General features: G+C 43.3%; 3 protein-coding genes across 9 annotated transcripts; 1 reads left to right on the forward strand and 2 right to left on the reverse strand.

Moving 5' to 3' along the window:
- Positions 1-1,051: 1,051 nt before the first annotated feature.
- Positions 1,052-4,751, reverse strand: RPUSD2 (RNA pseudouridine synthase domain containing 2). Its single transcript, XM_067295806.1, has 3 exons — positions 4,329-4,751; positions 3,489-3,785; positions 1,052-2,762 (listed from the first exon to the last, which is right to left on the reverse strand). The coding sequence occupies exons 1-3, from the start codon at positions 4,722-4,724 to the stop codon at positions 1,971-1,973; spliced, it is 1,485 nt and encodes a 494-aa protein (XP_067151907.1). The 5' UTR covers positions 4,725-4,751; the 3' UTR covers positions 1,052-1,970.
- Positions 4,752-5,166: 415 nt separating this feature from the next.
- LOC106486735 (protein-L-isoaspartate(D-aspartate) O-methyltransferase-like) lies at positions 5,167-12,332 on the reverse strand. Of its 6 annotated transcripts, none has more exons than XR_010884048.1 (9): positions 11,904-12,153; positions 11,514-11,667; positions 10,496-10,600; positions 8,511-8,542; positions 7,898-8,002; positions 7,082-7,202; positions 6,357-6,442; positions 5,754-6,067; positions 5,167-5,586 (listed from the first exon to the last, which is right to left on the reverse strand). XR_010884048.1 is itself a non-coding variant. In XM_067295809.1 (9 exons), the coding sequence occupies exons 2-9, from the start codon at positions 11,626-11,628 to the stop codon at positions 5,574-5,576; spliced, it is 747 nt and encodes a 248-aa protein (XP_067151910.1). In that variant the 5' UTR covers positions 11,629-11,667; positions 12,257-12,332; the 3' UTR covers positions 5,167-5,573. The 6 variants fall into 6 exon arrangements, 5 of the variants coding, with proteins under 5 accessions (XP_067151910.1, XP_067151912.1, XP_067151909.1 ...); XM_067295809.1 differs by lacking the exon at positions 11,904-12,153 and adding an exon at positions 12,257-12,332 and having other exon boundaries at positions 5,898-6,067; XM_067295811.1 differs by lacking the exon at positions 11,904-12,153 and adding an exon at positions 12,257-12,328 and having other exon boundaries at positions 5,898-6,067; positions 11,514-11,663.
- A 112-nt stretch (positions 12,333-12,444) lies between these two features.
- CCDC32 (coiled-coil domain containing 32) lies at positions 12,445-19,096 on the forward strand. Of its 2 annotated transcripts, none has more exons than XM_067295813.1 (4): positions 12,445-12,522; positions 12,794-13,043; positions 15,246-15,402; positions 17,242-19,096. In XM_067295813.1, the coding sequence occupies exons 2-4, from the start codon at positions 12,800-12,802 to the stop codon at positions 17,378-17,380; spliced, it is 540 nt and encodes a 179-aa protein (XP_067151914.1). In that variant the 5' UTR covers positions 12,445-12,522; positions 12,794-12,799; the 3' UTR covers positions 17,381-19,096. The 2 variants fall into 2 exon arrangements, with proteins under 2 accessions (XP_067151914.1, XP_067151913.1); XM_067295812.1 differs by having other exon boundaries at positions 12,516-12,582.
- The last annotated feature ends 3,363 nt before the right edge of the window (positions 19,097-22,459 follow it).

Genomic DNA, 22,459 nt, shown 5'->3' on the forward strand with positions numbered 1-22,459 from the left:
CTCAGTTGCCTCAAAACTCACCATCTTCTCCTGGTGCCTAAAGCTAGCTGCACACAGACTTATTTACATTCTGAATGTGCCCAAGTTTCATTTACACTGTTACATGAAGTATGCATTTCAGTGTACGAAAAAATTAGGCACCGAGTTTTTAGTGTCATCTCTCAAACACAGGAGAGCTTTTACCTCCTGCAATTAATACTAGATTAGACCTCAATACATGATGGCAGGAAAACAGCTGTGGTTAAATTAAAATCACTAGAGACCCCTGGCAGGATGTGGAAGAGTCTGAATGACTCTTACAGAAACATTCAACACATCAGCAGGACGACAGAGGACAGAAATAAATCACTTGGTTACTTGGGGCTTTTAGAAGAAGTAAGCACTGGTTTATTCTATTTTAGTACACAGGTCCTGATGCTGGTAACATCTGTGGATATTGACAAGTGATTCTAGGGGCCTTGCCAAGGAGGAAGGTAGTCATTCCTGTGGGCCTGGCAAACCTTAGGCCTGGAGCACTTGCTGTCCCCAGCACCCACTCAGGGACACCTGTGAAGCAGGGGTTTCTTCCAAAAAGTTGGATGAGAGGGACTGCAAACTAGTAAGAGAAGAGGTGTATAAAAATCATGTCTGGCTGGGCTGAGAGATGGCTAGAGCTCCCTAGCACACAGCATGACAAGGAGAGAGCATCTGAGCCTGGACCACACTCTGGCAAGGCTATTGTCCCACCTGCTGAATAATATCAAGTCCTCTGGACTCTCTCCTACATCTTTAAAAATGTTTCTTTAACATTTTAGAAATGCAGAACCCTGCGTGGGTACCACATGTAGAAACGGGTTTGGAGAGTTGTGGATGCAGAACAACAGGTAGAGATATTCCAGTCTGCAGCTAGACCTGAAATAACATGATTCTTCCCAGGTAAAGGTTCTGATTGCCTGCTGCAGTCACTGTCACTGGTCATTACTACTGACAACACATAAGAAAAAAAGGAACCTGAAACAGAATTATTATAATAACCTTCCCAGAGGCCAATAAATGACCATATAAACACAGATGAGAAGAGTAACTACAGTGATATTTATCATTCTGGAAACATATTACTACAAGATGTGTTAAAAAAGTCTCTCTTGGTCTCTTGGTTTGTAAGACTGCTTTTGTTTTTCTTTAAAACTGTCACACTGAAGCACAGATGAAGCGACCCTTGAGCTACTAATCTTAAATTAAGCAATTATTTGAAGGAATTCTGCAAGAGTAATTTCAAAGCAAAGTCTATCAAAAATGGAAACACCAACAGAAGAACGGGAACATTACAAACCATAGCATTACATGGTTTATAGCATATGGTTATGTACAATGCAACAAGAATTATCCTGCCAGGAATGGATCAGCTTCACAGTGCTTTGGTTTTACACCTTATTTTGTGCTCAGTTTTAATGTTTTGCTTTTAAAACAACCTGACACATCAAAGTAGAAGTACTCTTCTGTATGACATGATATCCAGTATGTTGAACAACATTCCAGCAGTTCTTATTCTAAGATACAAGAGCATTACATATGAAGATGGAAGGAAATCAGCTGTTGAATTTAAGTGTATGCATTTTATCTGTGTGGGTAACTGAAAACAGACCCAGAATACGTTGAGGTGAAAGGAGAGGAAACTAATTTCAAGCTGCCTGTGCCAAGTCATGTGTGCTGCACAGAAGTGTTAGTTAACTAAAGGGAAACACAATTCTAATGTTGTAGCCCTGACTTTCTGCTCATCTTTTAAGTATCTGTCTGCAGTCAGGATAGGTCTCAGGTCTCAACAAGTTTTCCCACCCTATCTCAAATCACAGGCAGTTTGTTCACCTCAACCACATTGAAAAGTAAATCTAAACAGAGCTGTTACTTTTATCACCAAGCATGCTTAGGTCTTTACAAGACACTTTTCTGGCCATGCTAAAACAGTGTCCATAGATGTTAAAGTTCCTCTGTCATTCCTCCCAGTCTTCCATGGCCCACTCAGGCATCTTGGAGCAATACTCAAACTCTGCTCCCTTATAGCGCAACGCATGCAGGTACATCACCAGCTCCTTAGGAGATGGGTCCCGCCTTGTAATTTTACACTCCACACATAGAGGGTCCTTCTCTTCTGAACCTTTCTCTCCCACTAGCCCATCCCAATTCTCGCACGAACTAGTTTCTTTATTTTTTTCAAGTGTTTCCAGGTTGGTATCAGAGTTCTGTAGACAAGTTGGTATTTCACCTTTCTCTGGATCCTTAGTGTCCTCAGCAGGGCAGGAGTTCCCATTTATAGGATCAACCTGCACAGATTCCATGCAGTCACTTGAATTACCGCACTCTTTATTTTCTGCGTTGAGGTTCAAGTCCTCCTCTGAAATACCCAAAACGTCCAGGCTCTGTTTGGAACGATGTTCCTCTACTAGTGCCTTCAGGAGTTCTTCATCCGTTTTATCAATCTTGCCACCTTTGCCCCTTTCAGGACCCCAAGCTTTCATATTATAGATAGGGTCGTTGACAATAGGATAACCCAAGTACTGCAAATGTACCCGGATCTGGTGGGTGCGGCCAGTATGCGGAAGACACTTGACTACGCTGGTCTTACCATTGTAACTGAGTCTCTGGAAGATGGTTTTGCAGGATTTCCCTTTGGGGTCCACACGACACACTCCCACTTTGTAAGAAACAACCAGTATGGGCTCTTCACAGACCACTTCGTTTTCTGGAAACTCCCCCACCACACGGCAGACATACTCCTTTTCCAGCTATGGAGAGAAAAGAAAAAGAGTAAATGTTAGAAAAACTCCTTAGAAAACAAACAGAAAACTGTCTCTGTCCTGAGTACATGGAGTCTCATCCTAGTTAGTTGTCTCTTCCTCTTCACTGAAATACATATGTAGACAAGCTATTATTTTATTACAGCTGAACAGAAGAAAGGAAAAATCAGCTATTTAAACACAAATTTCTCTCACTCTTTGTTTGTTCTCAAACCAAACAGGAATTTGAAAACATAAGGGCCTGGCCTACTTTTGTCACTTTCAACTCCAGGGTCATCTCTGTGTGTTTTATTGTGACCTTAGTTTCACTGCCTTGAAGCAAATCCTAGAGCACCCCACGACTATGGTTCTTTTGGATTGAGAACCACTGGAAAGTGAAAAAAACTTCTAAATCTTTTAAAAATTGAAGAAAGTATTAAGTGACTGACGCATTTCTGATGATAAGTAAAACTACTCTCTAACTAAGCCAGTTAGCATAATCCCTTCAGGAAGGAAATCACATTCAGTGATTTAGTACTATCAAAATCAAGTACGTTTTTGCTCAGTCTTTCCCTCTTGAGGCCTCCCACACCTTGTACAATAAGAATATGAAGATAACCAGTGGCTGTTTTGGGAACTTGGGCTTGTTGAGACCAAAATTTTAGCTGACTTTTGACCAAACCTGTTTCAAGAAGGTGTCACAAGAGACCCCCAAAGCCTTTTTTTCCCCCTCACCTGTCTCTGCCGAACCTGCTCATCAATCCTCTTGGACACCTCTGCAGTCTTGGCAAACATCAGTACTCCTGAGGTCATGCGATCGAGTCGGTGAATTGTATGCAATTCCGTCAGATTATGTTCTTTGCCTAGGATGAAGATGACGGTGTTGTGACGAAACCTGCCACAGGGATGTACTGGTAAAGAGGACGGTTTGTCTACGACTACCACCTCATCATCCTCCACCAAGATTTGGACAGGCTGGGCAGTGACTGGAGGCTCATGGCGATGCACTGTATTCCTGAGAAAATCGTTATTCTGCAAGAAAGATATGATTAGAGTGAATCTGGCCAACCTAACCAACCCTGTTTAGCTATGCACAATAGGGATTTGATCTTGTGGAGTAAATGAAAGCCCGATCATCCTAGAAATCATGATTCAATGCAATGATTCAGCACATTGACCCATTTAAGTTCAATAGCCTGCCTCAAGCAACAGCCCCATGCCTGGCACGTTCTCAAGGGACTGAGCAAAAAGCTGTGGGGAGCTCTGGCTCTGCAGAGTTGGCCAAGAGAGTGGGGCTGCAGGGAACAGATGTGTGTGCTCCTGATCCCCCTGCAGTAACGCTTCCCTGGGAAACCCAATTCCCTTTAAATACTACAGCCTTCAGTACCGCCACGGGGTTATCGCAACGTGCTGGCCGAGGCAACGCTCACTGCTATAACCGAGCTGTGGTTTCCCGTTTCGGCTGACCGGCAGCTCCCCAGGGTGCCAGTACCCGGTGCCGGGAGGTGCCCAACCCTCAGGGCGTGCAGGCCCGGTGGTACCCGGCCCCGGGGGGGGTTATGGAGGAGTGCCCACCTTCAGCACGGTGTCCAGGTCGTGCACGGGCTGCTCGTTGAGGCGGAGGCGGCCGGCGCGGGCGGCGGCGCGGTAGCAGGCGAGGGGCTGGGCGCGGAACTCGGTGCTGAAGACGTGCGCGAGGCTGCGGCCCACCCAGCGGCCCTTGCAGTAGGTGCGGAAGTCGAAGTAGTAGGGCCGCACCTTGCGCAGCCCGCCCTCGAAGTAGTAGCTGGTCTCGGCGAAGTGCACCGCGCCGAAGCTCACCCCCGAGCTCAGCTTCCGCGGCGGCGGCACATAGCGCTCGCCGGCCGCCAGCCGCCGCTTCTTGGGGGCCGGCGGCGCCGCCGCCGCCGCCGCCACCGCATCCTCGCTGCCGCCGCTGTCTGGGCCCGGGCCGGGCCGCAGCTCCGTCATTCCGCCGCGAGCCCAGCCGCGGGGCGCCCAGCGCAACGCCGCCGCCGCCGCGCGCAGCCTCGCGCCGGCCGCCACGCGGCGCCGCCCGTGACGTCACGCGCTGCCGCCAATGGGCTCGGCCCGTCGTAGCGACGCGGTAGGCCGGCGCCGGAAGGTTCCGCCCCCCCCCCCCCCCCCAACGCCCGGCACTCGCGCGGGAAGGAGTAGGCCACGCAAGGGCGGCGCCTTTAGCGAGCGCGCCCGCACCAGCGCCCTCTTCCCTCCCGCTAAGCCCGCTCACCGCCCCCAAGCCGCCCAGCGCTGGCGGAGAAGGAAGGGGTATGGGAGGGGAGAGGCTGTGAGACTCGCCCGAGAAGGGGATTTTTCTTAACCCGCCCTTTTAGAGGAATTTAGTGTTACGATCGGCGATTAGAGTAGTTGAGAAGAAAACACACTCTCGTAATTAAACATTGATAAATCAGTTACATGTTGTTTTTCTTTGAGCATTAGGTGAAGTAGCCAGCATTAAAGAGTATTTTTAGTTAGGTGCAAATTGTGAAGTTTTAAGTATTTGTCTGGTTTGGAAATTCTCTGTAAATTGATTTTATAGTTTATCAAAGAGGATAATTGGCCTTCCCTGAATCAACTCACTGTCTGGAACCAGACATGGACTTCCAGAGCCTCTAGGTCCTCGGGAGAAATACCCTTTTCTCCATCCTTCTGTAACAAGCTCTTTAAAAGGAGAACTTGCCTTCACAAGCGTGTCCACTGATAAAGTTTCCATTAAAAAAAAAAAAAAAAGCCATACACATCTACAGTCATAAGTCCCTTTCATGAGCTTTCTGAGGTCACTCTAGAGATATCCATCCATCAGATTTCATCCCTGAGGCAAAGAAAAACCAACAGTTACTATCACACATTTGCCTTCAGCTCAGTGACAAAAATGAACACAGATACAGTGTTTATGAAAGCAGGTGGACTCCAAAAAAGGCCCGAGTCTGCAATCCCTATCTAACAGGAGATGTGTACTACTCTCCTGCTGTGCCTTACCAGCTAAGCCTCTTTCTTCTTTTACAAACAGCAACTGCTAGGATTCCAGGAACCTGTCTTTCAGTAATGCCAGGAGTCAAAGAAAGCAAGGTCACAGGGACAGCTGTGAGGAGAAATGTTCCTCAAGGGAGAGCAAATTTTTACCGAGGCCACTGCTTTTCCTTATCTGTCAGAGGAACATAGATCACACCCATTAGTTGTGTTTCGATGATCTGCCCATCGCTGGTTTTGTCGTACTGCATCAGAACTTGGTTTGCACCTTCGGGACCAACAGGCAATATTAACCGACCTCCTGGCTTCAATTCATTCAGCAACTGGCAAGCAGAGAAATCAGCATCAGCAGAGCCAAAACAAAACCAAACACTTCGCTGCTGCTGCCGTCACCCCTCCCCCCCCCCAAAAAAAAAGACAACAGAAGTAACAACAGAAGTAAGCCAAGTTGTGAAGGTCACAACACCTTCAAAGGCACAAGGTTGCCAGCTCCATATAAAGAGCTGGCACACAGAAAAAGAAGATTTCTGTGGTTCCCTAATTATCAGTTTTAATCACAGCTACTGATGAAGGCAGCCAACAGCAACAGACACCTGACACAATCATTCTCACCTCCTTTGGTACAGTTGCTGCTGCTGCTCCAACGTGAATGGCATCATAAGGAGCCTCTTCAGGGTATCCCTGCCTGCCATCTCCAACTACAGGCAGGAAGAAGCATGCAGAATCAGGTAAGATCGGATAAAGTTCAGATAACAACTCTACTCCCAAATAAGTCTTCCTACATCTTTTCATTTGAAAACTAGATGAGGAATGCTTTGTAGCAAGATTGTGATGGCAATATGAATTCCTAAATCAGAGCACTGACCTCTCTCCTAGAAATGTAGTGTTGAAAAAAAGGAGGAAGAGATTTCTAGAACCTGACCACGCTAGAGGAAGGAACTGTCAAAGCTAGGAGGGCCTTTAAATAACACAGTGGCTTTGCGCAGACTTGAGATTCCACGTACAGAAAGAGTGGACTCAAGTTATCCAGAAAAGAGTATGTGGTATAACTGGTCTCCTCTGAAGAGGATCTCTTCCTGAATTAAGATAGTCACTACACACTCCGAAATAAGATGTAAGGCAAGACACCCCTAACATTAAACAGTTCTTGTTCATACTACAGTGTTCTTAATCAGTACTACACAGTGCTTAGCCAGTGGTTTCAGGCAACATTGTGGCAGGCAGCTCAGACTTAACACAAACTAGAACAACTGCTTTTAGCAGTAGAGTTCTGCAGACAGCCAGAGCTAATGAACATTTACAGAAGGGAAGACACATGAAGATCCCAGACAACTCACCCACAAGTTTTACACGGCCAGAACTAAGCAAAGTTGGATCATCTTCTTGGACGTTTCTGATGGATTCATGTACCAGCTCCTTAATGTGTTCTACACCCACAGCTTTCCCTGTTGGGCCCATCTAAAAACAAAAAACAGCAGACAAACACATTATCCTATATGTACAGGGATGCATTTTATAGAGCAATCTACCATGGGTATTGGAGAATTTTAGGAAGAAACTTAAAAGCAAAGTTTCTGACCAAGGTGCAAATCCTGTGCCACCGTGGTTTTAAGGCTGAGTAGTCTAAGTGGTAGTTAAGGGATACATGGACATTTCCTATGGGGATTCCTAATAATCCTTCATTTCCAAGGAAGTAATTATTTGCTAGAACTGACAGCTTCCTTGGCAGGACCAGTTCTTGATTAAGTAACCAGTCTCCTAAGAGTAACTTGATCTGCTTTCTAGCACATTACAGAAATGCATGGAAGAGTTTAGAAAGCAGACTACAACTACTTAGGAAACGAAATAAGAAACAGAACCTACAATGGACTTGCACAGTAGATTAACACACTCCTCTTGGTCTAGACTGAGTTAATATACATCCTTTGGCAGATACAACATCCATTTAGAATCCAAAATGACTGTATTTGTTTTTACTACAAGCTGGTCAGGGAAGAGAAGAGCTTCCCCTGCCCCATACACACACACACAAAAAAAAAAAAAAAGGAAGAAAGAAAGAAAAAAAAAAGGGGGGGGGGGAAATAACAGCTTGTTCAAGCTACCTGTCCTGATATACATTACTACTTACTAATGGTGTCCTGTGCTCAGCTTACCATCCTGGCAAAGCAAGCTGTGAGATATCCACTTCCAGATCCAACATCTAATGCCTTGGCACCTTCCACAAGCTGATCCTTCAGCAGTTCCAGTGCATGGGCATGCTGCATGGACAACAGTTACAAGAAGCTGTGTAGCATGGCGTTTACATGAAGCTATTCATTTCTCACATATCTCTGCCATTTACACAGTTATTAGTTTCCTCCAAAAATTATTAGTTTCTTAGATGCTTAGAACACTAAGCATTATCTGCTCTGATTTAAACACAGCATGCCTGCATTTTGTCTGACACATTCAGAGTGAAGTCCAAGCGTTTGATCAGAAACACCTTTTGCAGAACAGCATTTGGGAAGTGTTTCAGTAATAGGATAGGAAATAGGAGAAAGGTCTCACACAAAAACAGGACAACACTAACGGTTAGCCAGTAACACAGAATTCGTGCCTGAGCATAAAAATAAAATAAAATCCCTCACATATACAGTCTCTAAAGAAACAAGTACAATCATGCACAGGCGACCTGTTTCACCTTTCTACTGCAGTATTTAAGTTAAAAAAAACAAAAACAAAACCAATTCTCTCCATTTCCATTAAAAGTGGAAAGATTCATCTCACCATATGCGGTGCACTGATTGTAGCCTTGTATCCTAAAAGGAAACCAGTGACAAAGTTACATGCTGGTAAGAAATGAAGGTGATAATGTCCAATTAATTATTATCATCTCCAATGTGAACAGTTCCTTATATATTCTTCCCCCCAGACCCCTGAAAATATCAAAAGGCTCTTCTCTTTCTCCTCACTGACTTAAAATTTCCACCTCTGGGGTTGCTAATGAGAGCAAGATAGCTTTACAATGCTTAGTACCAACTGTTTCAACCTCCAAAGCTCTCCTGGCTCATTCATCAAAATGCTCTTCAGCTGTCATAGCCTCCTCTTGTTTCTGCTCCACAAGCATAATTCACAGCAATCAATGAAGATTTTGAATATGGAAAAGCTATATAGGTTTTTCCTCTACACTAGCAGGAATTTGGTTTTGCTTTAGTTAAGTAAAAAGAGTCAAGGAACAGTCTTGATATCAAGCCAAAATACCTGTGTACCAAAACAAAGTACCTCAAGCTAGTTAGGTTTAAGCTACCAGATGAAGAAGCTGGGGCACAGTTGTGGACAAGTTTCAGAGCTCAGAAATTAAATCTGAATTGTAAGGGGTATCATCTGCTTTTTCTGTGAATCACATACATAGAAAGATTACTCATTTATGCTGAGATATTCAGCAGGAAACTAAGATTTCTCTACTGATAGCCAACTCTGGGGAAAATTTCCAAGCCTGAGGGCCTTAGAGTTTCAATAGAAGGGTATAGCAGCCAGCCTTGACACCCTGACCACATACTATAGAGAAATTTAGTTTTAGTTTTGAAAATGTTCATGCCATATGTAGCTGAAATATTATCAGATACTTGCACCATTTTCACTGAAGTAATCTAATCTAAAGTTAACATCAGCTTATATGAATGAAGAAAATGCAAATTGCATCCACTCTCAGGAGACAGCAATTCTTGACAACCCAGGAATCCCCAAGGGAAAACAGCAGGACCCACCCTCCCCTGAAAAGGGCTCCAACCCCCCCCCCGACACTTCCTAAAATCAAACCCTGAACTCTGTGTGGTTTTATCTTGTCTTAGGACTTTTCATCTCCATTACTATTTGTATTAGAAGAATGCTGCTGAGAGAAAGTCCGGTATTTCTTGCTCTTCTATTATTTCAAGTAAGTTTTGGATCTAAAATCATTACCATGTTTCTGAGGATACCTGGGATTTTGCATCAGGTAGGCAAACACCAATTTTTATTTTTATTTTTGGAAAGCATAGAAAGGGGAAATCAAAAATGGGGCATGAAAGTAATGCCTTTACCACACTTGTTAAGATTTCTTCCACAGATAAAACATGATGTTTATATTTGTGGGGGTAAGGAAAACCCTCGAGTGCAGAGGATTGGCATACCCATTCAGTAGGACAGGAGCACAATTTAATGAAAGGAACCACTCTCCTCCACTTTCCAAATAAGTGTTTTTGCCTCACCCTCCACTTTGCCTTCCAGCTCACAGACTCCTGTTCAGTTGTTCTGAATATCCATAATTACTCCTACTAAAGTTAGTAAGATTAGAGTGTACAATGCTCCTACAATTCAAACAAACAGCTTTCTCAGCTCTGCAAGAAAGAATGTATCAGCAAAGGCTGGACAAAAAAAAAGTCTTTATTCCATTTGCCCTTATCATTTTTCAAAAGACATTTTCTTTTGCAGGATAGTGGGAAGAACACAGTGCAAGTTTTAGCCTTTAACAGGCAGGTGCTTATTCAGTTCTTCTGGTGGAATGCACAAGTAGATCCAAGGCAGTTACACTGCGTAATGGATCCTACAGTTGAAATGCAGATGTAGGTTGATCTACTCGACCCACATTAAAACTTGGCCACTGTTTTGAGGAGAGAACGTTTAGCAGAGGGAACTCAGTCCCGCCAATCCATCCCAGGCCCCTCTGTCACTGTGACTAGCACAGTCAATGCAAACACCGTAAGAGTAATGATACCTTGCTTTAAGTTACTCACCAATAGACTGAGGAGAATCCATGTATGGGAAATATTTGATGTAGTGACCTCTGTCAGTAGCCAATAATACATCAAAGACCCGCTGGGATTTAATTATTCCTTTTTCTGGGAGAAAAAAAAAAGGATAAAAAGAAATAGAAGAGAAAGTCCTCAGGATTAAAGCAAGAGGAGATTTAGAAGGGAACACAGTTCAGGGAATTAGCAGTAAAATTAAAAGAGTCCTTAAATAAGTGATCTGAAAACAGACAAAAAGCAAAACTGCAAATGAAAGTACATGCTTTTCAGTTTTTGGTACACAGAATGAAATCGTGTAATAATCTCAACCATCAGCACAGTCTCCCACAGAGGATGGTTAGTTACAACCACAGTATTTCTGCAACTGTTAAATGTAATGAAAGACAAATAGCGAGTCACATTTTCACTCCTCAAAGTGGAAACTTCAGTCCAGGTTTAAGGAACATTGGCAGGATAAATGAACTAAAGTTAAGAGCAATGACTGCAGAAACATTTATCTTTCCTTTATCCTCATCTCTGAGGGAACTCTTGCTGGGGGAAAACCAGCATGGCTTTAGCAGCAGAAGAAATTCAAAGCTACTTTTAAGTATGCTCCAGACTGCTGTCCAGAACATTGTAGTAACACCAAGCACTACTCCAATCTCAAGATACCTATCTGGAGGTAACACAGACTGCAGAGAAGCTCAGGAGGCTGACAGTGATATCATCTTCTGCAGCATTTTAAAAAGTTGCCACTCATTTATCATTCCAGGGGGAGTGGAAGGAAGGCCATGGATAGTCTTTCCTACTACTTCTGGCATAAGATCTTGTTTCTAATTATAAATAGAATAAGTTCAAACTGGGACAAGTACTGACATTCATGTGATATCAGCTCAGACGCTTCAGAATGAACAGCATTACAATCTGTCACTGTATGACATTGAATACCTTTATACCAAAGTACCAACAAACTATCAGCAGCTTTAAACATTTGCCCTGAACAGGACCTCACGTTGCTACTCACTGTACAGATTGTTGACTAGCTCAGGGTGCGTCTTTCCGCTTGAAGTCCAGGCCATCGTTCTTGCAAACAGCAGTCCCATGAGTGTAAATATAGCACAGGGCAGCAGATAGTTCATCCCACAGAAGTGTACAGTGGCCTTCCAGGCCTGGCCTGTCTATCAGAGAGAGGCGCTTCAAAAATCACTGCTTGACAGACACCCCAAAACCTCACTTCTTCTCACTGTAACCTGAATTTGCATCTATTACGCTATTCAAAACACAACAAAGCTTGCGACAAGTTATCAGCCCCAGAGAATCTGCACCTCTACCTTGATTATATGCAAGAACCTGAGGTAAGCAACTAGCAGCTAGCTGCAGCTCTCCCCGTTTAAAGCCAAACAGTATACTATACCTAAAGCAGTTGCTCCGTGCAAAGTCAAAGTCCTCTGAAAGCCCCCCAGCAAGCCCGAGCTGGGCAGCCACGGCCTTACTGCGTAAAGCAGGGCCGGGAGGGCACGGCACGGCACGGCACGGCACGGCACGGCACGGCCCGGGCCCAGGGCAGGCCCCGGGGGGCCCGGGCACCGTGAGGCGGGCCCCGCCGCGCCGCCCTCTCCTCCCCGTAGCGGAAACCCCGGCGACACCACCCCTCTGGGCAGGGCACGTAACCGTAACCGTAACCGTAACCGTAACCGTAACGGCCGCGCGCGCGCCCCCCACACTCACCTGCGCAGCCGCACTAGAGCCGCCCCTTCCCCCACTCACCCTCCTCTGACCCGTTGTTACGAGTAACGGCTGCAACCACCTCCCCAGAGCAGAAGCACTTCCGCCCTTTTCCAAGATGGCGCCACAACGGAATCAAGAACTCTCCCACCCACTCCCATGTCCCCGCCCCCGCTAGGCGGAGCGGCTAATAGGCGGCTTCCCGCTGCTGGGCGAGCGTGGTGGTTGGCTGTGCCTTGACGTCAATCGGCGCTCGGGGGAGAGCCCGTGGCGGCTTCCTGTGTTGACAGTGCGGGTCGGCGGTGCGGGTGCGCTGCCTCGGCCGCGGGGCGACGGCCGGAGCCGGCCTCCCGTGGAGGAGAGCCCTGGTGCCGAGCCGAAGCTTGGAGGCCGTGGGGGGGGCGGGGGGGGCCGCGGCCGGCCGGGGGAAGGGGCAAGGGGAGGCGACCTGAGAGCGAGGGGGTGCCGCGGTGACACGAAGGATCCCTTAAGGAGCCTAGAGAATAAAGGGTGGGAGGCGGGGTGGGAAGAGATGAGTCTTGTCGGTCCTTGGAGTTCATAATTTATTTCTGCCTTCAGGGCTTCATGATGAGAATGATCGAGAGTGTCGACTCTGTGGTCACCAGGTCCGGCGAAGACCTCTGGGCTGAAATCTGCTCGTGCCTGCCCCGTCCGGACCAGAAGGATGCGGGTGATGCTTTTACAGATTCTTTCGCGGATTCTTACGCCGACGGGGGAAGCCCGGGGGATGCATCGGACGGCTCTTCCCAAGCAAATCCAAAGCCCTGGGCACCCCTCAAAGATTCAGAGATATACTTAGCATCCCTAGGTGAGTGTCTGGTAAGGCTCTCGTTTCTCCATTTGCTTAGGTGCCTGCTGGCAGCTGTGGCCCTGCTTAGGTGCCTGCTGTGGTGGTGCTCACACCTCTGGCTGGAAAGACATCAGCCTTAGACCCTGTTACTGCAAGCGCATTAGTGGAAACAACAGTGGTCATCGCTGATCTTCAGCTGACACACAGAAATAAACTCTTTACCAAGTATAAAACTTATGGGTTTTATCCCCCCAAATATGTGTCTGTGTGTGTGGGGGGGAAGACACTGCTGTCTTGAAACAGCCTGTAATTCCCCTGTAATGGACTTAGGGAGGGAAGATGTGTTTGGAACTCATTGTAGTGCCTATGTGTTTCTGTGTTACCAATATTTGTCTTATTGTTCTATGGAGTCTCAGGAGTCATTTCTGAGCGCAAAGAGCAAAAAGTGAAATGTCTTTCTGAGGCTGTTTTTGCACGGAGGGGAGGGACAGGTTATGAGAAGGAAAGCTCTGATGCTTTCCCCAGTTATGCCTGCTAGATTCTCTATTTTAAGAGGATGGATTATGCAGATCTTCTTAGTGTGAGTGATTCTCTTAATTCTTGCATAATCTGTAAAGCCATAAATTGATTGTTAACAGCGTAACAGCTGATTGAAACACTTGATATGAGGGATGATAATGTTACTGTTAGAGCCAATCTGCTAGCAGCAGTCTTTAGCTCTAAGGCCGTGGACTCAGGTACCCTATTTTAAGGATTTCCTGCTCCCTTCAGAGGCCTCATTATCCAACCACATTCAGCCCCAGGAAGGATGTTCCTATTACCTGTTAGGAGGAGCCTTTGAGGTCCCCCTGCTCTCAGCAGCATTGGGCTGCCACTCCCTCCAGTCATAGGAAAATACTCTGTCTTTATGCCTCTCTTATTTCCCCCTTTCCTTCCCTTCTGCAGAGTTATTTTTATCTTGGGTCAGTTCGTAATCTAGTTTGCAGTGCAGCCACACAAATAATTGTGTTGGCTTGTGTAGGGAGTCATACAGGCCCAGGGTAATGAGGACAGGATGGCAGAAGTGGTCTTTTAAGCTTTTATTCCTGTCAGAGATTCCATTTTGCCTCAGTTATTGCTTTAAACTGTTGTTTCACTGTACACTAAATAGAGCTCTTAATATCAGATCAAAGGTGCCACAGCAACATGACGCAAAATTGCTCTTCTTCTATTACTTGACGTTGCAGTTCAAACTGGTTCAGAAAATGTTGACAGTTAATTTTTACCAGCAGGCTTCAGACCGGATCAGCTCTGGGTCAGACCTCTAACAGCCAGGATGAAAGCATAAAGCTAGCATAAGGTTTCTCCTGTATGTTCTGGCTAAGTCAACAAAAATATAAACTTGTTCTGGGTTTGTACATGGCCAGGATTAGTGGTTGTGGTATCATAGCATCAGTATGCTAGGGCACATGCAGTGTTTCAAATCTTGGGAATTCCTAGGGCCAGAGTTTTGATTTTCGGTGACAGCTCAATTCTGTTACACAAGACAACTTCCGACAAGAGTAACAGCTGGGCCACAATTAGCCCAGTTCAGTTTTTGATGATGTGCTTCTGGGTAAAAACCGAGTGCAAGTCAATACCTGACCCGATTTCAGAAGAAATGTATTATAATGGGGTTTTATGACTGGAGGAACTCATGAAATTTACTTTCTTACAGCTTTGTGTATTGTAGTTGGATTACCCTCTCTCTGGTAAGGAGTCAGTTCTTGTTGTCCCCTGTGGCTGGGAAACTCACAATATCACATTCTGTTATGGGATATTCAATTAATAATACTGTTGTACTCACTGCAGTTTTTTTCCTCAGTGTGGACATTATTTGGATTTCACACTACTATTAGCCTCATTTATATTTCATGCCAATTTGTGTGGAAATCTGGGGACTTAATACCTCTGAGTTCTGTGCCCTTCTATGTGCTTTCATTGAAATTGAATTTTAAGGGCAAAAGTTATTAAGAAGCAATATTGGGGAGAATTGACTGCATAAGCCTTATTTCCTCAGATGTGTCCCTGAAAATACAAACATCTACATACAAGAAATACAGTCGTGCAGACCTAAAATACTGGAAAAGTAATTCACTTTTAAATATGAATTAATCTTGAAGAGTTTAACCTTTTCGATTTAAAAGTTCTGAGCTTCCCTCAGAAAAATAGAAAAAAGACCCTTTCTTTGCCTCTTCGCAGAGAGAAGACTGATGAGAATTAAAGGCTTGTCTCAAGAGGTGACCTCCAAGGATATGCTGCGTACTCTTTCCCAAGCTAAGAAGGAATGCTGGGACAGGTTCCTGCAGGAGAAGTTTGAGTCTGAATGTTATGTAGAGGGACATGAATCTGATGAAAGGTAATAAGCAAGCTGATAAGGAAGAATTCACTGATCGAGTCCCTCAGACTGGGGTGATCCAGCATAGGGAACCTGCTTGATGATTTCCCTTGTTGCATTTGGAGTAGGGATTGTTTAAAGCATCTCAAATTGCTTTTTTTTTTTTTTTTTTTTTTTTTTTTTTTTTTTTTTAGCTTAATTTTACAAATGAACTCTAGGCCATTCCCTGCATCTTTATAAGGTCCCACCACTGCTTCTGATGCAAGTGGGACCTTTTCTTTTGAAGCTCTTTACAGGATTGGTACCAGTCTTGAGATTAGCTCTCCTGAGTAGCTGGCTTTCAGTTCAGTGCCTGTCTTACAATTCTTATGCTCTCTCCCCCATTACCCTTTTACATATGATGTATGAATTAATATGAAAGTCTTTTTCTATAGCAATCTCTGGTTCTCAATCACTTAAAATGTTCTCAATATCTTTCCTTTCTGAGCTGACATTTTTCATGATTGCTTCTTGCTGAAAAGAAGATCATTTTTCTCCTTTGAAGAAAATCTGCTTAAGCTAGTTTTGGAGCTTAAGTATATAAAATAATCCATGTTTATAAGTAGTTTTTAGGTTCTTTCTTCAATCATTTAACTTGGATGTGACTTATATTTTAAAAAATCAAATTTTTGCAGACCTATGTGCTCTTTCTATTCTGTAAATGTTTTTAAGGGCTGAGGATGTTATCCATGAAAAAATTTTCTCACTAGAATGTGACTAAATGAAGGTAGAGGTCATCTCTGAGAGGTACTGAACTATTTGATTCCCATCCAGCAAAGTAATTAAACAAGTCCCTAACTTTTAAGCACACAAATAATTCCAAGGACATTATGACATGAAATTCTGTTGTTGTAAAAGAGCAAGAAAAAGTTAATTTCACTGAGGAAGGATTGAATGACTTGAATCATGCTTCCTGGGAGGTGAGCATATGCATATATGCACACACAGAGATGTACAGGTACATTTCAGAATTATAATATTATAACTTTTAGAGTTGTAGACTGCATTTAGACAAAAAAAAAAAAAGGGGTTAGATCTGTTCCTGTGAGACTGGTCATTGTGAAATAGGCTATAAGATAATAAATATATTAGTATATATTTATATGTATAGTATCCATAGTATGGCTAGCATTCTAGGAAGTATACATACCACTCATACCACTTTTTTTCTTAACCTTGTGGTGTTAGTTTTACTAGCAAAGATTAATGGTCATGCTTTGTATACATGCTTCCTAGGGGCTTTTTTGTTTGTTTGTTTCTGTTTCCTAATCCTCATCATCATCATTAGCCAGGTTTGGGGGTTTTTTTGTTTTTTAATGCTAGCTTTTTACATCCAGCCCAGGAAGCTGAAACTTCAATTTTAGTCTTTGGCTACAGTGACTAACTAGTACTTTAGAAATATAGAACTTTATGTACCTGCTAAAGAGTATCTTCATCAAGAAAATTAGCAAGAGAGAATAAAATCTTTCCAACCATAGCTGAAAAAAGCCTAGCTACAACAAAATAGTCCAAGTTCCATTTCAAGGTGTTTCTTACACTTTGAAGTGTATTTTTTATGGGCGGTGTCCTGACTTCTAAAGACGTTCCTGGAGATATTGCAGGGGGGTGTCAAGGACCATGCTTCTGTTTTCTTAGAGTGAAAGATCCTGCCTGCTCCTCTAGCACACAGGTCAGTTTTGTGATAGACCTAATCTGTGGCAATAGAAATGCCTACAAAGTTGAAAGAAATATATCTGGAATATTCTAACAACTTTTTTAAATGTTCCTGTGAGGTTTTATTGGTATTTTATGTTTAACTTCCATGTCTTTGCTTTCTCTCAGCACACTGGAACATCTAAAGCGATGGCTGCAACCTGATAAGGTGGCAATCAATACTGAAGAGGTACAGTACCTCATCCCTCCAGAATCACAGCCAGAGAAGCAGGAGACTGAGGAAGAACCTCCAGCTGCGGAGCAGTGAGATGCATGCCAACCATGCCACAGAGCTGCCTCTTGTCCAAACCCTGATGAAGTTGTATGCAGTTACAGTAATAACAGGATGGGGTTGAGGGAAAGTGCCAATTATTGGTTAGTTTAAAAAAAAAAAAAAAAAAAGCTATGGACCTCCAGAGATAGTGACTGGCGGTTGTTATTTACAGGAGTGAAATGCCTCTGACAGTGTATGCTGAACTGAAATCCTACTTTGATCTACTCCCAGCCTGTAGCAACCTAATCATTCCAGTCTGAATGTGAATTGTTTGTAATTCATCAAGAGAAATATTGAACAAAAAAAGCAGTTGTTGAGAAGCATCAGAAAACATTATGGTCTAGAATAGAACAGATAAAACTCAAACCGCTGAATTAGTTCTTCCTCTTGCTTTGTACCCTTTTGTTATGAAATTGGGCATATTTTTCCTTCCTGCAAAGTGCACAGAGGGGTTTACTGTAAATCCTCAGTATTTATGTTTGAGCTGGCTCTGAGCTATGCCTGGAGTAGGACAGATATTTTTCACCTATCTGAATTTGGAACCCTAAAGGAAGCTACCATTGTAATAACTTCAATAATAACATCTATTTAATTATTACTGAAATGATAGCTACAGAAGGCTATTTAACATTCTTCTCTTTGTAATGTTCCCTCTTGGAATATCCCACTTTATTGGTCATCCAAACTCTCTATTACAGAATAGACTGGAGGAGGAGTAATTTTGCATTGTTTGTCACTTTGTGTCTGTTTCTCTTCTCTCCTTCAGTCTCTCCAAGAAAGGGACAGATGAGATTCTGTATCAGGAAAATAAGTGTTAACCAGGGAGGCTACAAATAACTTGTTTTCATCACAGACTTGCACAGAATTGCCTGACTTTAAATGTGTTGTAATGTATATTTCTTCTTCATCCTGTTTAACTCAACAGAGGGTTGTTTCCCATTATTAATCAAAGGATCTGTAATCGTGAACTTGTGTAAGATTGACTCTTCTTTAAGCTGTGCTTTCCCTCCTGACATTGGCACCAAAGGTCAATAGAGGGAAGCAGCCTACATCTTCTGTTGGATAAAGCTCTTTAGACAGAAACTGTAGGGGTAATTCTAGTAGTTTATGCAGACTAGGCTCATATCTCGTTCAATATGTAACCGTATGAAAATACATTTTTAAACTAGCTCCTTGATATATCTTCGTTGTTTTCCGTCTCTGTATGATTACAAATGGTGCTGTTGTCTCATTCACTGACAGCTTTTACTCTGTTGCTACTTCTGCATATGATTTTTTCAGTGTCGTGACTTGGGGCTTGTCCCCACAATCAGCTTTATCAGTGTAACTGCCTACCTCAACCTTACCATTCACAAAAGAAGTTACACTCATAGTGCTACGAGTATGTCTCCATTAGGACAAACGCATTTTTTGAGATTTGAGAAATATGGTGAATCATCTGAATGTCAACCATTCTGTCTTGTTGGAGGGTTTTTTCTCTTCTTTTAAGTGTTAATTTATCTTTAAGGCTCCTGCTTTGCTATACATTCAGATAGTCCTGTATATACCATAACTCCCACCTGTGTTGTCAAGCTGTAATGAAGACACTTCTGAGTATTTACCAGAAATAGTATGTGCAAAGAGGGAAAGATGCGATTTCTTTTTCTGTAACCAGGCTATTTTCTAGTCAATACATTTCCCTTTTGTGATTATAAATGGCTGTGAAGATGCTTTATGCTGTTTTGTCTCTTTCCTTTGTCTGAGGAAAAAAGTGTATTCAATATAACGATATCGAAACACTTAATGTTTTAGGTCCACGTAACCTTTACTCCCTTTCGAAAAGGGAGTTTAGAGAAAGCATTTCTCACTGTTTCATTTAAAAACAGCTCTGAAAGCCCAGGAAAAGGGTTTGGGAAGAATTGTTGTCTCAATACAGAATACAAACCTACCAAAACTTTGAATTTGCATTGATACTCTGTCAAGACATATGTAGGTCCTTTGCAAGTCAGTTAGATCTGTTTTTCATGTACAGATGTTTGAAAAATGGGAAGGCCATCTGCCTTGATTTGTCCAAAATATCAGACTTCCTTGGTTGTTCTTTGTGTACCTTCTTGTGCAGGAGGATCTGTTTAAACATAGCAGGGAAGACTAGCTATCTCTACCCTTTTGTATTTGTAAAGCACCTTCTTCCAGGATGGCAGAGAGTTAGACCTATTGCTACACATGCAGAGCAGGCACTGATAATTATCATCAGATTCAGGGTCTTTCAGTAAAAAATACCTGCATAAATCAGTATTGCGCAGACTGATGCCAGAAAGTCAAACAGATGCTATGCGGTGGAGAAGGAGTAAAATACTATTGCTGGCCCTCTCGGTGGATAATGAACAGACCTTTGCGAATAGCCTCATTCGGTTCCAATAGGGAGTCCACGTCCATGAAGGGAAGGCTCGGAGCAGCACTTTCTCTGCGGTCTCTATCTGTTTCTTGGCTTCCAGTGGTGTATTATCAGCTCCACCTACCGGCTTCGGTACAGCCCGGAAAGCTGAACTGGTGTAAGACAGAGTGTAGCCTGTCCTTGCTAAGCTGTCATGCTAGACACAAGTCAGGAAGAAATGCCAGTTTTGTCTGTTCGTGGCTTTTGAGTGGTAATGTCAGCATGAGACAGTAAATTAGGTCCTGAAGCACTGCAGAATAGTTTTTTTTCAGCAGAGAATTAAACCTTCCAAAACCTAAGTGCCTAGAGAGTGGCATTTAATTAGAGACTGCACTCAGATCAGGCAATACATCAAGCCCTGTCAATTTGCAATCTTGCTCTGAAAGCTGTCTGACTCAGATGATAACTCAGTTAAGATGTAAACAGTAGGACTAAAAGAACTGATCTATCAGCTTAAGAACAAACAAAAGATTTAAAAACCCTATTTTATAAATATGCGAACTACATTTTATGTGGTTTTAGCTAGTTACACTTGAATTATACAGAAACATTTACAGTAGAATAGTCTAATCCTTTGTTACTCAGGGAAAGAGACAAAATCCACTGAATGGATACTACAATATAGTAAAAATCCTTATGTGTGTATATTTATTAACCACAGAAATTTGACTGTATGTAAGTAAACAGGAGGGCAAAATCAAAACTGTCATATGCATTTGTGTACGAATGAGAAGATATACCTGCTGTCTGGAAATAAAGGACAACAGTAACCACTTAATAGAAATGTAAGTTAGAACAATTTCAACAGTCCTAGCTGTGCAAAATTCAAAATGTACAGAATATCACACCATGAAATACATTATTTTTTATACTATGATGTATTTGAATTGCAATCCAGCAAATCTATGGGAAAGGAAGAAAAGCGATAGTTGCACTGTGGTTAGTGTAATGCATGGACCCTGAAGGAGAAATCTGTGTGAGAGCAAGTCTGAATCTAATATGAGAGACTGAGCAAGACCAAAGCAGAGATGGCTAATCTGTTCTCTGTAGGTCGGATCCAGAATATTGCAACACTTAATGTGGTTCCTATTCCACTCCCTGCTAATTTCTCCCCTGAGATCTCTGAAATCCCCTCAGCCGTAGTGTGGGAGCAGGCTGCATGCTCATTGCATTTATGCCGGGGCAGATCCTGGGCCTGACGTCTTCCCTTTTCGTCTTTTAACTGGCCCACCTGACACAGCATGGGATGTGCATGTGTGTATCTGAGTGTAGGACCAAGGCAATGACATATTAGCTAGGAGCTTTCATATAGTTCACCCTTTGGACACACTGACCTAGAAGAAATTAGACTTGGGATTGCTCTGTACTTAAATCATTGTAAAAGTAATGAGAATTCATATGTTAACACCCTTAAAAACTTTGATGAGATAGCTTCATCTGTGAATACAGAGAAAAGGCGTGATGCGTTCAGGCAGTGCTGCGCTTGGTGTAAGACTACAAGATGTGATAGTCCGTCTTGGTGTAAGACTGCTAGATGTAGTTCCACCAGCAAGGAAATTACTTTAAGCTATTACAGTTTATTTTAGGGAAAGAAAGAGCTGTTTAGCTTCTGTCAATCAAAAGAAGCCTTGCTGATATAAGCAGCATTTCCACTAGGGACTTTTTGCTTGCACAGCAACACCAGCCTTTCTATATGTGGAAATAATATGCACGCTGGGAGATGTGCCAGTCTAAACAACAACAACAAAGAAGAGCAGTCGATAACCAGATAACAATAGAGGAAAAACAAATTATCAGTAGGCACAGGCTGGTCTGCAGTAGCCCTGGCTGAAAGCATCATGTTCAGACTGTTACACAAAGGGAAAGGCCCTGCTGTGAAATTCTGAAGGATGATTTTTAGAGTACAAGAAGCTAATCACGACAAATGAAATATTAGCCAGCTTGGCTTGTACCTTTTTACTGACAATACTTTACCTCCACCTGAAACAGCATTTCCCCACTCTGTTACACTGCCCAGAAATATGGATGGCGTTGTAACATGCCATCGTCATCAGGCTTACAATAATTTGCCTTTAAGATGGTGCAGAATAAAGTGGAAAGGGGATCCTAAGACAATAAGGCCACTGTTTCTGCAGAGCTAAGAGCCATTTCTGTGGCTGTTACTGGCCAGAACAACTAAACAGGCTAAAGAAGCAAAAATCAGGCAGCATGCAGAAAGGAAAGAAATGCATGGAAGGAGGAGAAGGAAAAGGAGATTGCTGTGCTTGACGTATGCTGATAAATGTACTGGCCGTGTGATCCCCCCAGGTCTCCTGTGACTATTTGCTTTCCCAAGAACTCCTACCAACCAATGCATGGAAAGGGTAGTTCACTGTGTACTTAAACAGATGAAAGCAATCCGATTAGAGAGTGAGTTGGCAGCACTGTATAATGATGCTAATAATATTCTGCCCTTCCGTCCTGCTTTTTAATCAACAGACTCTCTCTGCTGAAGAAAACATTAGAAATGAAAACTTAGGACCTAGGGGAGGAAGGTCTACACTGTGATTGCCATCTTGCAGAGAAGGTGACCAAACCTCAGACTGGCATTTCCAGAAGTGGCTGTTGGTGGTCTTGCTTTGGTTGCTCTCTGCAGAGATGCTTTTCAGGTGCCGAGCCCT

The sequence above is a fragment of the Apteryx mantelli genome, chromosome 4, assembly GCF_036417845.1.
Source record: "Apteryx mantelli isolate bAptMan1 chromosome 4, bAptMan1.hap1, whole genome shotgun sequence".
NCBI lineage: Eukaryota > Metazoa > Chordata > Aves > Apterygiformes > Apterygidae > Apteryx > Apteryx mantelli.

Coding starts and splice junctions, on each gene's coding strand:
- RPUSD2 (XM_067295806.1), bottom strand. CDS start 4,724: ATGACGGAGCTGCGGCCCGGCCCGGGCCCAGACAGCGGCGGCAGCGAG. Junction 3,786..4,328: donor ACCTGGACACCGTGCTGAAG/GTGGGCACTCCT, acceptor TCTTTCTTGCAG/AATAACGATTTTCTCAGGAA. Junction 2,763..3,488: donor AGCAGGTTCGGCAGAGACAG/GTGAGGGGGAAA, acceptor TTCTCTCCATAG/CTGGAAAAGGAGTATGTCTG.
- LOC106486735 (XM_067295809.1), bottom strand. CDS start 11,628: ATGAACTATCTGCTGCCCTGTGCTATATTTACACTCATGGGACTGCTG. Junction 7,203..7,897: donor CAGCTTGCTTTGCCAGGATG/GTAAGCTGAGCA, acceptor TTTTGTTTTTAG/ATGGGCCCAACAGGGAAAGC. Junction 6,068..6,356: donor CAGCAACTGTACCAAAGGAG/GTGAGAATGATT, acceptor TCTGCTTGCCAG/TTGCTGAATGAATTGAAGCC.
- CCDC32 (XM_067295813.1), top strand. CDS start 12,800: ATGATGAGAATGATCGAGAGTGTCGACTCTGTGGTCACCAGGTCCGGC. Junction 13,044..15,245: donor GATATACTTAGCATCCCTAG/GTGAGTGTCTGG, acceptor GCCTCTTCGCAG/AGAGAAGACTGATGAGAATT. Junction 15,403..17,241: donor GGACATGAATCTGATGAAAG/GTAATAAGCAAG, acceptor GCTTTCTCTCAG/CACACTGGAACATCTAAAGC.